General features: G+C 30.7%; 5 protein-coding genes across 8 annotated transcripts in view; 3 read left to right on the top strand and 2 right to left on the bottom strand.

Annotated features, from left to right (window-relative positions):
- Positions 1 to 13: 13 nt before the first annotated feature.
- LOC108740795 (activating signal cointegrator 1 complex subunit 1-like) lies at positions 14 to 1,748 on the top strand. 2 transcript variants are annotated; one of them, XM_018475277.2, is made up of 7 exons: positions 14 to 55; positions 187 to 325; positions 381 to 462; positions 517 to 778; positions 847 to 1,007; positions 1,190 to 1,365; positions 1,414 to 1,747. In XM_018475277.2, the coding sequence occupies exons 2-7, from the start codon at positions 214 to 216 to the stop codon at positions 1,677 to 1,679; spliced, it is 1,059 nt and encodes a 352-aa protein (XP_018330779.1). In that variant the 5' UTR covers positions 14 to 55; positions 187 to 213; the 3' UTR covers positions 1,680 to 1,747. The 2 variants fall into 2 exon arrangements, with proteins under 2 accessions (XP_018330779.1, XP_018330780.1); XM_018475278.2 differs by lacking the exon at positions 14 to 55 and having other exon boundaries at positions 193 to 325; positions 1,190 to 1,359; positions 1,414 to 1,748.
- A 105-nt stretch (positions 1,749 to 1,853) lies between these two features.
- On the bottom strand, positions 1,854 to 2,785 carry LOC108740796 (probable Golgi SNAP receptor complex member 2). Its single transcript, XM_018475279.2, has 2 exons — positions 2,551 to 2,785; positions 1,854 to 2,487 (listed from the first exon to the last, which is right to left on the bottom strand). Exons 1-2 carry the CDS (start codon positions 2,682 to 2,684, stop codon positions 1,986 to 1,988), a joined length of 636 nt encoding a protein of 211 aa, XP_018330781.1. The 5' UTR covers positions 2,685 to 2,785; the 3' UTR covers positions 1,854 to 1,985.
- A 103-nt stretch (positions 2,786 to 2,888) lies between these two features.
- Positions 2,889 to 5,365, top strand: LOC108740781 (gastrula zinc finger protein XlCGF57.1). The gene is made up of 3 exons (XM_018475245.1): positions 2,889 to 2,972; positions 3,031 to 3,491; positions 3,995 to 5,365. The coding sequence occupies exons 2-3, from the start codon at positions 3,084 to 3,086 to the stop codon at positions 5,201 to 5,203; spliced, it is 1,617 nt and encodes a 538-aa protein (XP_018330747.1). The 5' UTR covers positions 2,889 to 2,972; positions 3,031 to 3,083; the 3' UTR covers positions 5,204 to 5,365.
- A 113-nt stretch (positions 5,366 to 5,478) lies between these two features.
- Positions 5,479 to 6,033, top strand: LOC108740783 (single-pass membrane and coiled-coil domain-containing protein 4-like). 2 transcript variants are annotated; one of them, XM_018475250.2, is made up of 3 exons: positions 5,479 to 5,567; positions 5,656 to 5,746; positions 5,839 to 6,033. In XM_018475250.2, exons 2-3 carry the CDS (start codon positions 5,663 to 5,665, stop codon positions 5,932 to 5,934), a joined length of 180 nt encoding a protein of 59 aa, XP_018330752.1. In that variant the 5' UTR covers positions 5,479 to 5,567; positions 5,656 to 5,662; the 3' UTR covers positions 5,935 to 6,033. The 2 variants fall into 2 exon arrangements, with proteins under 2 accessions (XP_018330752.1, XP_018330753.1); XM_018475251.2 differs by having other exon boundaries at positions 5,510 to 5,567; positions 5,635 to 5,746.
- Positions 6,034 to 6,552: 519 nt separating this feature from the next.
- Positions 6,553 to 14,287, bottom strand: part of LOC108740791 (glypican-6) — a 50,200-nt gene continuing 42,465 nt past the window's right edge. The window contains exons 6-8 of one of the 2 annotated variants that reach the window (XM_018475270.2): positions 13,854 to 14,046; positions 7,444 to 7,762; positions 6,553 to 7,287 (exon numbers count right to left, since the gene is read on the bottom strand). In XM_018475270.2, coding sequence (XP_018330772.1) covers positions 7,058 to 7,287; positions 7,444 to 7,762; positions 13,854 to 14,046 — 742 coding nt within the window. In that variant the 3' untranslated portion in view covers positions 6,553 to 7,057. Of the gene's footprint in view, positions 7,288 to 7,443; positions 7,763 to 13,853; positions 14,050 to 14,287 lie in introns of both variants that reach the window. The other variant, XM_018475269.2, reaches the window with a different exon arrangement.

Consider the following 14,287-nt stretch of genomic DNA (forward strand, 5'->3'; position numbering starts at 1 on the left):
TAAAAGTGAAAAAGGAGTTCTTTAAAGTGATAAAAAACATTTAATAGCTTTTCAGGTATTGAAATTGTACAACAAAAATGATAGTATAGATAATGGTTGCCCTTATCTTTGTCACAAATACAAATCCAGTTATATAAAATAAACCTGATACACCTAGCATTGACTTACTTTATTACTATCCTCTAGATTAATTTACTTAAATTAAGAAATGTAATGTATTCTACAAAGCCGTTGCGAATGTGGATAGATGGAAAGATCTTTGAACTAAAAAATTACAAGAAGCTAACAATAATTGAAACCCTCAAAAATGTTCTGCTAAAAGAAGGTACATTTTATTTTTATTGTAAAAGACTTAAACTATGTTTACTGTTAAATTGTAGACATTACTGAAGAGCACTGCTCTATTTTTGAAATCACTACTGAAGAAAATGGGCATTTTTCAACTACTTTTAGACTACCAACGTAAGTGCTATAAATTTAATATGGAAGATGTAATGGACTATTGTATACTTTTAGAATGTACTACATAAACCTTCATCAACAGATTGGTTCAAATATAAAGTTGCTAGAAATAGAAACAAAGACAACTATTTTAATACCCAAACATGGCCAAAAAGGAAAAATAAAGATTTCTTCTCCAGAAACTGAAGGAATTGCTACTGCTAGGCACTTTATTCATTCAGTACTGGGAACCATTAGAGAAAAACATCCTGCAATGCAGTTTATCTCCATTCCTTTAAGGAATAGTGAAATATCAGAAAATTTCGAAAACTTTAAGGTAATTGTATTTTCATTGAGGAATTTCCATTAATAAGTTTTATGTTTAATGAATTCTTACGTACTAAGAATGAAATACTTAATAATGGAGCAATTGAAGGAATTCATGAATCCATATTTCAAGATGTGAAAAAGTTACATTTAACAGTTGTTGTTTTTGCATTAATGGATGAACATGAAAAATTAGAAGCTGTAAAGGCATTAGATGACTATAAAGATCAAGTACTTGAGTAAGTTGAAAGTGTGTAGCCAGGTAGCCATGGGCTTGCATCTACAGATGGAATTTATTCTAAAACAATATAAAATCTACTGTCTGATGGTTTGCCCATACATACTTACCTGGTGATGGTCTTTGACACTGGACTAACTTTGATAGATAACAAAATTAATATAATAATTTGTTTATATTCAGCCCCATGGTTGCTGAAATGGGACCACTAAAAATTAAATTAGCAGGAATAGATTGTATGAATAACAATCTGGAAAAAGTAAATATTTTGTATGCAAATGCTCAAGTAGTGGATGCAAATGAAAAAAAGTGCTTGCAAAAAATTGCCAATGGAATTTCTGACCATTTTCACAGTAGAGGTATAAAAATGTAATATTTTTACATTTATCGAAAATTTTAAATTACAGGTTTAGTAAGGCAATATCAAGAAAATGTTAAATTGCATGTGACATTAATGAACACTAAATACAGACAAGAATCATCCAACCCTTCTACACCCAAAAAAAAAGGTAGATGGTACTTTAGAAAACAAACTTTTGATGCAAGACAAATAATGGAAAAGTACAAAGATTATTATTTTGGAATTTGTGATTTTGACTCTATTCATCTTTCCCTGATATCTAGTAAGGGTGATGATGGTTTTTATAAACCATTATCTATTATTACTGTATAATTTTTTAAATAGTTACAAAATAAATTGGAACGTACAAACATACATCTTATAAACAAAAAATGTGAATTTTTAGATAATAAGTTGTTTTTGTTTGATATTAACTTGCAAATATATTATAATCTGATACCATGTGTTTTAATTTTAAGATAAAGAACCAAAATAAAAAGACTGAAATGCAGTTTTCTGTGTATATTAGAAATTAAAATAACAGTGTATATTAAATACTTAAAATCAGGAATGTGAACAAAATTAAAGTAGGTATTTTTGTAATTATTAATACAAAGAATGCTCTAAGCACCTTTAAATTCAAGCAACATAAACAATAACTAAGCCTATAATTGTAAGTGTGAAAAGCATACCACCCAAAAGAACATATTTATCTTGAGCTGCCCTTTTTTCAATCAATCTTAATGTATGATTACTTAGTCCTAAGGTGTTTGCCATGTCCATGATTCTTCTGTGTGCACCTTTTAAAGTCATCCTTTGAGACTGTAAAGATTCTAAAGTTCCAGCTCCAGTGTACAACATTTCATCTATACCCCTGTGAGCATTTTGTAATGAAGTTTGTTGTTGTATTGCATAATCCATAGTTATAGTTGTTGCATCAGGATTTGGAGAAAATCTATGATTAAGTAATTCCTTTCTTTCACTAGCCAACAGTTCCTGTCTAGCTCTTTTATGTCGCCAAGCTGTCAAAGCTGCTTGAAGATGTTTGCAGTCATATTTCAATTGATCACACTTTAATTTTGCATTTTGTCTTTGGGGTAAAGGCACTTTAAATAATAACGTATCTAGCTTTTCACAGTTTCTGTAACACAGAAATATAACAAATATAAAGTAACAGCATTTCATAGCATTCAATTTTAATTACTTTTGAACTGTAGTTATTTTTTCCTGTATATCTGATTCAACTTCGTCAGGTGCAGGGCAATATCTTTCTAATGTTTGAAAACTTTCTTGAGTTTGCTGAATTAATTTATTGGTCTGATTATATAGTAAATCCATTTATCTCTTCTATTTTGTAAAATAATTCAGTAATTGATTCGGTTACACGTAATGCATTTCACTTATTGAAATACTAGGTTAGAAATGATTCCATCATTGAATTAAATGTCATTTATTAAAGTTATTTGTAAATATTCTTGACAGCTCATGGAGGCAACCCAACATACAACCCAGTAAAAATTTTGCATTCTGCTAAAATTGCCCCTGATCATTGTTTTGATAGCACTGTTGATAGATAGTTGATAGTTTTGATTGCAGTTGTAATTGATATAATGATAGTAATAAGTGGTAAACAACGACGTTATGAAAATAATACACAATAGCTTGTTAATTGCTTTAATTATAGGTACAATTAATTATAGAAATTGACCCTCTATTATTTAATAAAACTGTAATGGGATGGAGACTTTATGCAGGTTATGTGCTCTTCCTCAAGAAGATTTAATAACTGTTTTGGAAGAAATGGATACTCGTTCAAAAATATTGCATTTATTACAAGTAAATATTAATTCAGAAGATCATCTTCCAGTTGCAGTTTGTTGCGCGTGTCGAAATAATGTTTTGAATATGTGGGAGTTTCATCAACAAGTACAACATGCTCAACAATTTCTAAATGAACATTTAAACAAACAGGAAACCTTTGATAAAAAGAATGCCCCGTGTTCAAAAACCGTTTCTAAACAAGATTTATACCCACCAACATCAGTAAATAGTACAGTAATAGTTAATGAAGCAATCACCAACATAAATTCACAAACTGTATTTAATAATACAATATCTACTATCAAAATTTCAAAGACAAATAAGGTAAACAAACAACACATTTATTGTGAGGTAATTTTAATACTAATGTTATCTCAATAATGTTAGGGGTACATTTGCTTTCTCACATAAATGTATATTTCATACTTTTATTTGTATTAGTTAATTAAGAAAAATGATGACTGTGGAGAGTAAAATAACAAACAGGAAGTTTCTTACTCTAGTTAGAAAGAATTTATTATACTGGAAGTAATTTAAAAAGGGTGCTCAGTAAAGATAATGAAAATTGAAGAGAATTATTTATGAAATTTGATATGACATTATATTGGGCAAACAGAAAGATCAATCCTTGTGAGATGTAAAGAACATATCGCTCATTTCAAATAATAAACAGTTGTCTAAGCTATGTTTAATTAAACCTCTCACTGAGCTTAAACAATTCAAAACTAATAAAAGAAATTTCTTGTTTGTATCAGCTGATAGTGATGTAATACATATAATAGCTATAATTCATTTGGGTGTATTTTATATATAGCATTCATTTTTAGGGCCGTAAAGTCATTCCAAAAAAAAAGAATAATCGCAAAGATCTTTTCAGTGTCGACATTCTAGATGTGAGAGAAGCAGAATGGCATGAAGATGGGAGTGTTACTTTTCCAAATGGAACAGTGGATGGTTGGGATGCTTATCCATGGAGTTGTAGCGAATGTGACGAACAAATGCCAAATTCTTACGAATTAAAGCAACATTTTTTATCTCATCATAGTCGACCGGTACATTATCGGTGCGTCGATTGTCCCAAAATATATACCAAGCTGTCTCCATTTGCGGCACATGTACGCGCCCATCGCCAAAGCCTTCGTTTCTGTTGTGAAACATGTATGAAGTGGTTTGGAACAACCGCAGCCTTAGATCAACATCGAAACGCAGCACATTGTGATGGTCGTCCTCTAAGTTGTACGACTTGCGGTAAACGTTTTCGCGTGCAGTCTTCACTTGCGACACATTTGCGTTCGCATTTGCCTGCAGAATTAAAAAATCGCCATCAGTGTGATCAGTGTCCCAAAAAGTTCGGGACAAGGCCCAACCTTCTCGCTCATAGACGAATACATACAGGCGTGCGGGATTATACATGCGATCAATGCGGTAAAAGTTTCGTTCAAAAGGGTAATTTGGACAATCACATGCTTACACATTCAGCGGTCAGGCCCTTTTCTTGCATCATTTGCGGAAAGACGTTCAAGACTTCTGTAAGATTAAAAAAGCATTCTTTGGTTCACTCTGGGGCAAAACCGTATCAGTGTGAAGAATGCGGTCGCCAGTTTAGGGAAAAAGGAACCTTACGAGAGCATTTACGAATACATACCGGTGCCATGCCTTATTCCTGTGAATTTTGCGGGAAAGCGTTTAGATTTAAAGGCATTTTAACGACTCATAGGCGTCAGCATACTGGGGAACGTCCCTATTCTTGTTTAGAGTGTCAGCACCATTTCACCAATTGGCCCAATTATAATAAACATATGAAAAGACGGCATGGCATTAATACAAGTGTAACTGTTCGTAAGCCCCAAAATATACCCCCTACTGGGATGCCCCAAAAGAATCCTCCTGGGACCGTATTGGCATCTCCCCACTTTTCTACTGCTGAACCACCTCAAACAAATTTAGCAGAAGTTGCTGCAGTCCAACAGTTTTATCCAACTGCAGTATTGAATATTTACAATTTACCCGAAGAAATGCTTCAGCAACGTATTTAAATATTAGTTAATTATGAAATTTAAATATTTACAACAATTTTATTTATGAAAATAATGTATTACAAAATATTCCTTTGATCAGTTTATTGGAGATCTGAAATTTTCAGAATTGTATTAATTTGATGGTACTTGTTTATCCCAAAAATGATTAGTATAAACTTTAAAATTATGATGTCAATATTTAATAAAATAAAATAAACATTTTAAAACCTACTGTGTATTTTATGGTCTTTGGTTTGGCAACGTGGCATAACAGTATAGTGAATACGTGTAGGTGTACGTGTACATCCAGACATTTGTTGTCTATAGTCGGTGCATTTCTAACCTATCATATTTATAAAATAAAAGTCGAGCTTTGACATAGGTGTGTAGGTTCTACATAACATATTTTTGTAGTTTTGTCCTATTTCTAACATTAGTTTAATTAAAAGTTTTCTGAAACTTGCTTTAAGGTGCAAAATGAGACAGCTGAAAGGAAAACCGAAAGAGTCTAGTAGAGAAAAAAAATTACGCAAAAAGGAATTCCAAGAACTAAAAAGAAAGGTAAGTTATGTATAGTTTGTGGTATTTTTGTTAGCTTATTTTCACCTTCAAATTAATAACTAGGTTCGTTATAAATGGTGTATTTTTTTTAGGTATTTACGATAGCCCTTCCAACCATAGCTGCTGTGTTTCTCTTCATTGTAGCATATGTATACATTAAAACCAGGCCAAAAGGCTACGTCGACTGAACTCAACAATCTATGCATTTATTAATGCTTAAATCATGTTCTAAATATTGTTACAATAAATGTTTTATTTTTATAAATAAATTTTACTATTACTGCTTAGTGATTTGTTTAGTGTTATAGTTTGTACTTCATATTAAAAGATGAAAGTATACATTTTTCAAAGGTATATTTTGGTCTCGTTCTTTGTTTACCCCAGTAATATTATATATAAAAGAAATTGAGTGCTGTCAGCACAGGGCAAAATAGTATTACGTAGTATCAGCAATTTCTTATGCTGAAGTGTACGATGTGTTGCATGCCTATTTACAAATAATTCTTTTAAATTTTAAACATTGATTACTATACATCTATTAAAAACCATAATGGTCGACATTAGTGACAATGCGACAACAATTGAAAAAGAATGATGGCCGACAACAGCAACAATTAGAAAAGAATGATGGCCGACAACAGCAACAATTAGAAAAGAATGATGGCCGACAACAGCAACAATTAGAAAAGAATGATGGCCGACAACAGCAACAATTAAAAAAATGATGGCCGACACAACGTCATAGTAGCTATTGAACTATTGGTATATAGATGTAGCACAGAAATTACAGCGAAGAAAACGCCGGAAAAATTTAATAACGTTTATTTATTTCCCATGGTTGTTAAATTTGTTTTTCTCTAGTGGTGAAATAATGTTCGTTCTATATTTTCTCAATTACATTTTAGAAATCAGTCTTTCCCATTTTAAATTATCTTACACTGTGCTTATTACAAATAATAGAACTGTTTCTATATATTCTACTACAAGACTTCGTTTCAGATGTTCTTAGTTTGTATTAGATAGTTAGTAACTGAACAAAGTGTACAGTTTACAATTTTTACAATTTTACAAGCTTTACATTTAATGCACTCTTCATTTTTACTATTAAGAGTTTCATCACGCACTTATTATTTCGACAGCCATACTTTTTAACTAGACGATTCGAGAAGTGTTTTTCTTTCTCTCTTTCTCTTTCTTTTTCTTTAAATTGTTTTTCTTTTATATATTATGGCACTGAAGTGTAGTCAGTTTTCCAAGGCATCATCGTACGTAACTATATTTACAAATAATATACAATAAAAAAAAGTTCTATCACAGTTGCAGCAAGTCAGATAGTAAACCTCCAAACCAGGCAAAGACGAGCGGTAGAAGAAAATGCAGGAGCGTTTTATGTAAAGACGCGGCACTTGCTGTTACTTTTGGTGTATATACATTTGACTCGTCCTCTTTTGGAATAATTGGTGGTGGAGGCTCTGGAGGTTGCGTCACTCCAGATGGTACCTTTTCTGTCACCCCTGGGTTTACTGGCTGATATCCAGATCCTAAAACAAAGCAATTAAAATTATTTAGTAAATTAATTAATCATTAAACGAAAATTGAAGTACTGATCTTTAGAAAAAAACCTACTCAATATAAGAACATTATAATTTTATGACAATTTTATTATACTTTTGGTATCAAGTAGCTTCAATACTTGCCTTCAATTTCAAGATCATCGTAGTCCCCAGACCCGGAACCGCTTTCTTGCAGAATAGGTTCTTCAGCGTCTTCGTCGGCAAGATCAACGTCTTGCCCCTGAAAGGCAGCTTGCAGTTTAGTAACAATAGTTTGAAGCGTAAAGGGTAAATTCTGTATCTCAGAATAAGGAGGACGAACATTTGTTTCGGTTGCACTAAAAGGTCCTATTGCGGTGCCATTCCAGCATGTTGCGTTAACGCTTGGACCTGCTATGTCCTGTTCGCTGTTGCAGAATTGATAAGGAAGGTGCGTCCAAAATCGGCGACTGTCTTTCACTTTCTGCAAAAGAATACAAGACTTAATAAGCAATTTATTTTCTGCAATCGACTTATTTACGGAGATGTGATTTATTTGAAATACTTGTATTTCAGATGCAAATACAAAATAAAAACATACCTATTTTTACTTTGCATTTAAATACTTATTTGAGAAAAGTATTTTGCTATTTTATTTTATTTAAAATACTTTTCCAAACGTATTTTCTATTCGTAAAATGCAAAATACATTTTTGCCGTTAAAAGTTTTGCTAGTATCACCCATCAAACATTGTATAAAATGGTGAATGAAAGTTGGTCACAATGGCCTTTGAAGGCATAGAAGCTTAAAAACGGGATAAAGAAACATTCCCTGAATGCCTTCTAGTTCTTTAAGTGAAGACAGCCCAAAAAATTCTAAATTCCTTGGAAGTAGATAAACTAAAATATTGGATCGATATTGTTTTTCGGATTCAATGTCATGGTCCATGAAATTTTGAAGTTCCAAATTGATATCAGCACCTGCCAAATCACCACTTTTCGTACCTTTAGTAAGAAACTACGAAATTCTATGAATTACGACAAAATAGTTCGCAAAACAATATCAAATTGATATACACCAGTTGTGTAAAACTGAAAACTAGAAGATATTGTGGTGTGCTAATAAATGTCTATAATCCAAAATTCTTAGAAAACGATTTGAAAAAATTACTTGATGAATCTAAACCTAAAGAAACTATGGATTCCATTTCTTTCTCTTATTACAATGTGTAAAAGATAGGAAACAAAGGGGGTTGTAAATATTTTGATATAAAATGATTGATGTTGATTTTACATCAATAAAATTATTTGCAACCCTCTTTTGGCTCTGATCTTTTACGGTAAACAAACTATTTTGGCATCAGTGCCTTTTTTCCAATTAAAACGTGTGACAAAGGTATAACATAAAGATATAAAAACTGTATATCAATCATTTCAAACAGAAATATATGAATCATACTATACTCAATTTTCGCAAATGATGATATAATGCCAACAGAAGTCTAGTCTAAAAAAATTCCAATATTTAAAAAATGAAAAAATGCCTGCAAGGTTTTCTTAAAAAATATTTTATACTTAACTAATTGTAGAAAATTAAATAAGTACTACAAAAAAGTATTTATTTGAAGAAAATATTTTGAAAATACGTATTTTGCATTTAGCATTTNGCATTTAGCATTTAAAATACAAAAGGGAAATCTATTTAGTATTTTACATTTGAAATAGCAAATCAAAAGAGTATTTGCATTTTGTATTTAAATACTTTTAAAAAACCATTTTGCACATCTCTGCCATTACAAAAAGTTTTCAAACTTTATTTTATAAAGGGGTTGATATTAATTTAACAGTAGGTCAAGTAGTGAATCAAACAAAGGACTGCTTGCGAATTTCTAAACATTTATTGATCTATTGCTAAAAGTATATTACTATCCGCGAAATTTGCAGGTCATACAATCTAAAACAATTCACCTACATAGACTTTTGTACATATTTATTTTAATTCAATGGATTGTAGAAATTAAAAGCTTTCTAAATTGTTATAAATATTAAGAATGTATTCAATAAAGTATCGTGTGCGAGTCAAAATCACACTTGTTCGGCATTTTTTAAATGTGCATAAAAGAAATCCTAAATCATCTTTAACATACATTGTTATCGTGCATAAAGTGAAAGTACGAACTGACTCCACCTCTTCTATTAATAGATGCGCGATAAGGATCTAGGGCCGCTTTTTATAGATGTTTTTTTAAATAACTGTGCAACTTTACCACATTAACCGATAAAAGAAGAAGTAAAAACGATGAAGTAATTTACAATAGTTCAGTCTATATCGTGTTAACAAGGCTCTCAGACAGAAGTGTTATTCATCCTGGTGCGGTAAAGTATCCTTGATTTCGTGCTGTAGTGTTGCTACTGTTTTATGACTTTGTGTTGTTAATAAGTGAATGAGTGAATTGTTTTTGATGTTACAATCAAATGGTAGATGTTGACGAGCTTCCGAATGCAATCTTCGGTAAAGGTAAAAATGGCATTTAATTTCAATTTGTGCGTTGTATGTAATATATAGTTAAGTAAAAGAATATAAAGGTTAAAATAAAAACACTGAGACTTACTTTTCATGCATACGCATTCCTTCTTAATATAGCTTTAATTAACTATAGATATGTTTAAGTAACTTCTCTTATTATTACCTCTTAACATAGAATTTACTCAAATATAAAATGATATGGAGACTAAATTATTAAAAGTCCTCAATTTAATTTTTTTTTTTAGTGAAAATGCAGATATTCTTAATTGAGAAATTACAAATGGTTGAGAAAAGTTTTAGAGAATATTTGTGTTTTCAACATGTTATTCAGCGCACTATTGATTTATTTAAGAGAAATTGGAGTTAATAATGTAAATATATATGAAAATTATAAACGTTAATCTTATTTGAAGTTACCTTTACTCAAATAAAGGCGTATTTTCAAAACCAAGCTCATTCTACAGAGTAATGAGTATTAATTTTTTAATCAAAAGAAACGATCTTTGGAAATAAATTTTGTAATTTTATGTAGATATAGATTAAAAAACCAACTTTCTTCAGTCATTAATCTTCATCTTCAGTCAGTGTTGTTACGTATTTGATGTTTTAATATTATCCATTTGTAAAATTAAATTTTATATTATATTTTTCTGCTTTGTCGTAATTTTATAATATAATAAAATAAAAGGTTACATTCTCCTTTCTTGTTGTACATTTGATTGTTTTATGTATAATTATTCTTGTAATTAATTTTATTTTCGTTTACTTATTTCAGGTAAATTTAGGCAGTAGAGACTTTTCGATTTTTACATGTAAGTGCCTTCTTTATTAAATTTCAGTTTTCTAACTTTAAATTGCGTTCAAAACTATTCACAAATTAATGATAAGAAAACTCTTAAAAAAATGATTTTTCTGGACTGTGTATTTATAATAGACAGTCAAGTTGTAATTTTCGCACTTTGATTTGGTTTTTGAAAACATTAAGCGTTTATTATTCGGGGGTAACGGTCTAACGGTGTCATACAGTGATCTCAGTTGGTAATTTATGGTACATGGTAAGTGAAATGGTAATCTTTGTAAAAATGTTTCGTTTTTGACTAAATAATTTGAAGTTGTTCTTTTCAAGATTCATTTTATTTTCATCGTCAAGAGAACGCACCCAAAATTATACATTCAGCAACATTTCTTGTGCTATGATGATGTGCATATTTAGTTTATAATTTTCAAAAGAATGGAACAATTTCATAAATGCCAATATGAATAATAATAATGCCATAACGATTTCTCCAAAAGTTTTATAATGGAAAATGCATTCATACGTGGAGAAAAATTGATGGAAAGAGATTTAAATTAGTGTAAGTTGAGCTTTATTTTATAATGGAACTATATTTACCAGTATATGGCAATATTTTAAGATTAATAATAAATGCCATCAATCATTAATAGCTGCACTAATTAATTTTTGAATATTTTTGTGTAGATTAAGTTTAGAAAGCTTTTTGTAAAGCATGCGTATAAAGAAAGTACAATCGAACTCGGTTATAACGAACGCGAAGGAGCTATGAATTTTGTTAGTTATTGGCGGGTGTTTGTTGTTGGCAATTTTCTTTAATACCTTAGATAATTAAAAAAATCGCCAACTTTTATAAAATGCATTTATTTCAGAAATACAAAAACATTGCGTAAAAATAAAACTTATTCCGAAAGGAAACGGTAAAAAATCTGCTTTAGTCGCCCAAATTGGTTAGGCCGATCTTAGAAAGAAATATTAGTTTGTTATAACTGATTGGACCTGCTAATTTCTCTATCAAAAACGTTCTCTAAAAGCGATCGTACGCTGTAAATGTGTTCGTTATATTCAAAAATCCTTGCATGAATAATACGTGTTTAAATGGAATGTAATTTTGTTCTTTAAATTTCGTTAGCTAAAATGAAGCATTTCTCATAAAAGAGTAGACTGTATTTGGAAACTCAGTTGTTGTTCAAGCAAACGTTTTAAATCATTAAAAAGAATTAATTAAGTATTACTTGATTTTTTACAATGAGAAATTTTCCGAGCGATTCAAGTACCTAATCAAATACATTTATGAAAGTTTCGTTATGGTGCGTACAGTGGAATTCGTTTATTATGACTCCGCCTATATTAACCAACCGCTTAATATGAAGTAATTACAATGTTAAGTTTGGTTTTCATATTAAATTCTCTATAGGAAAGTTTGGATATAATGACTCCGTTTAAAATGACACATAGTTTATTATGACTGATTCTCTAGAAATCATATCCGGCTATAGTGACCCAAATGATTAATAATAACATTTTCGCTTATTTTTCTGGCACTTCTTATGTATATCGATATTACAATTCATCGTTCTTTTTCTTTTTCTGTTAATAAATATATACAATTTGTAGTTTTTCTCTCTATTAAACTAAATAACTAACCAAAATAGAAAGTTGTTTATTTTCTAAGACTAAGCTTTGTATGACGTCCGCTTAGTACGACGTGTTTGTCATTTCCGTTCGATGTCATTATAAGCGGATTCCAATGTATATATATTTTATAAGAACAGTTTGAATGTTCCCTTTTTTTCTCCCTTGTTTTGGTTAAACTCGCCAAAAGCATGTTGAGAAATTAGGCTGTCATTTACCAATTAAGTTATTAACCGATGATCGCTTGACTTCATTTTACAATAAATAATTAGTTAGGACTGCTAATTAGAATTCGTTTTTTTTTTCTATCGACCTCGTGCTCGCTGCCTGTTTTCGAAACAGGAAACACGAGAAGTCGAGTGCCAGGCGTCGGAAGCCGTCTCCGCATGTTATAAACATCCTGACCCCAACCGTTTTACAGGCATATTTATAACACGTACCTGGCGAGCGTTCTTGTCGCTGTTATAAGACAGACGTCACGTTATAGGGGGTCAGGTTCAGGGTGTTTATTACGTTCATCATATGTCATAAAGTTTTTATATGTATAATGCCTCGGATCTTGACCTCTGTTCAAAAATACCTTAAAGTAATTAAGAAATACCTGATCTGCAACCCTTTTTCAAAAATTGTAGATTTTTGTTGTACCTACACATTACTTTAGTATGCGGTCTACCTGCAAATATTTTCAAATCTCCGTTCACTTCGTTTGTGTTGTCTTTTCCTACCGTAATTTTTTGATTCTAACAAACGTATATAGGTATATCACAGGTCATAGAGGCATATCGCATACTACTGCAAGTTTTATAAAGGAATTAATTTTAAAATTTTGTTGGTTCAGGATAATTTAATAGGTACGCAATGAGACGATTTTTTACAATTTTTCTTGCGAAAAAAATTTGATACCTAAATAGTTGTAACATTAGGAATAGAAACAATAAAAGATTGCTCAAATTATGATATATTTAGGTAGCATGATCAGTTTCTGTCAATGTGGATTTAGTAATCTGTTTTTCTTTAAAATATTTTCTCTGTTACATTTCACTAAAATCGGTTTAGTAACAGACAGATAGAAAATTCTTTTTCACAATTAGATTGAAAATAAATATGATTAAGTAAAGTATAGTTAAGAAATTACATTTTTTTAATTCGAACTATAATAATCTCTTTAGAATTAACACTGCTGCATTAATTTTAATATACAAATAACTAGAAATTTTCTTTGCGAGCATGCTTTTCCATTCCTTTTTCGAGTATTTATCCTTGACTGGCTCAAACAGACAGATAGACATGAGCAACGAACCAACATTTTGGTTCATTATTCGTTAACAATTCAATTTTAGCACAAAGAATCACGAGAGGTAGTTTGAAAATGGAAAAAAAACTGGATAAAGCAAGAAAACGTTTTACTCGTTATGAAGTTTAATAAATTTACTAAATAATAAACCGCTTATAAAGAAAATACCTGTAGCACTTCCTTTCGGTTTAATTTTATGAGGTAATAATGTTTTTATTGAATATTAAAAACAATAAACAGCAGATTAGCGTCATGCCAGTTGCGAGAGAGGCGTGTGCTCGAGCTAAATAAAAACAAAAAGAGATAAACTGAAACATCATCCTCACCTGTTTAATGTCTTTGATGAGCTTGTCAAGCGAGGGTTCGTTTCCGCTTTCTGTAGTTGACTCCATAACTTTCTTCCGTTTCTTTTTGCCGTTGTTGCTGCTGTTGTTATCGTTGTTAAACTTCAATGTTTGTAGAGTTATCTCGGTTGTACTCGTACTAGTGGCTGTACTGTTATTGTTATTGACTTCGACACTGCTAAACAATAAAAATTTTACTTTTTTACTACCCATGATTACGACACAATACACGAAAAAAAAAAAGAATTTGGAAAATATTTGATATAGGTACTGCTCATTCAAATTAGAAGACAAAAATTATTAATCGACCCGGCGACTCCACCAAATTTAAATTTAATACGATAATTATCACAAACAAATCCATTATGCTAATAAAAATCAGCATAAATTTTCAATATGACACTTAATATTATATT

The sequence above is a fragment of the Agrilus planipennis genome, unplaced genomic scaffold (assembly GCF_000699045.2).
Source record: "Agrilus planipennis isolate EAB-ADULT unplaced genomic scaffold, Apla_2.0 scaffold22, whole genome shotgun sequence".
NCBI lineage: Eukaryota > Metazoa > Arthropoda > Insecta > Coleoptera > Buprestidae > Agrilus > Agrilus planipennis.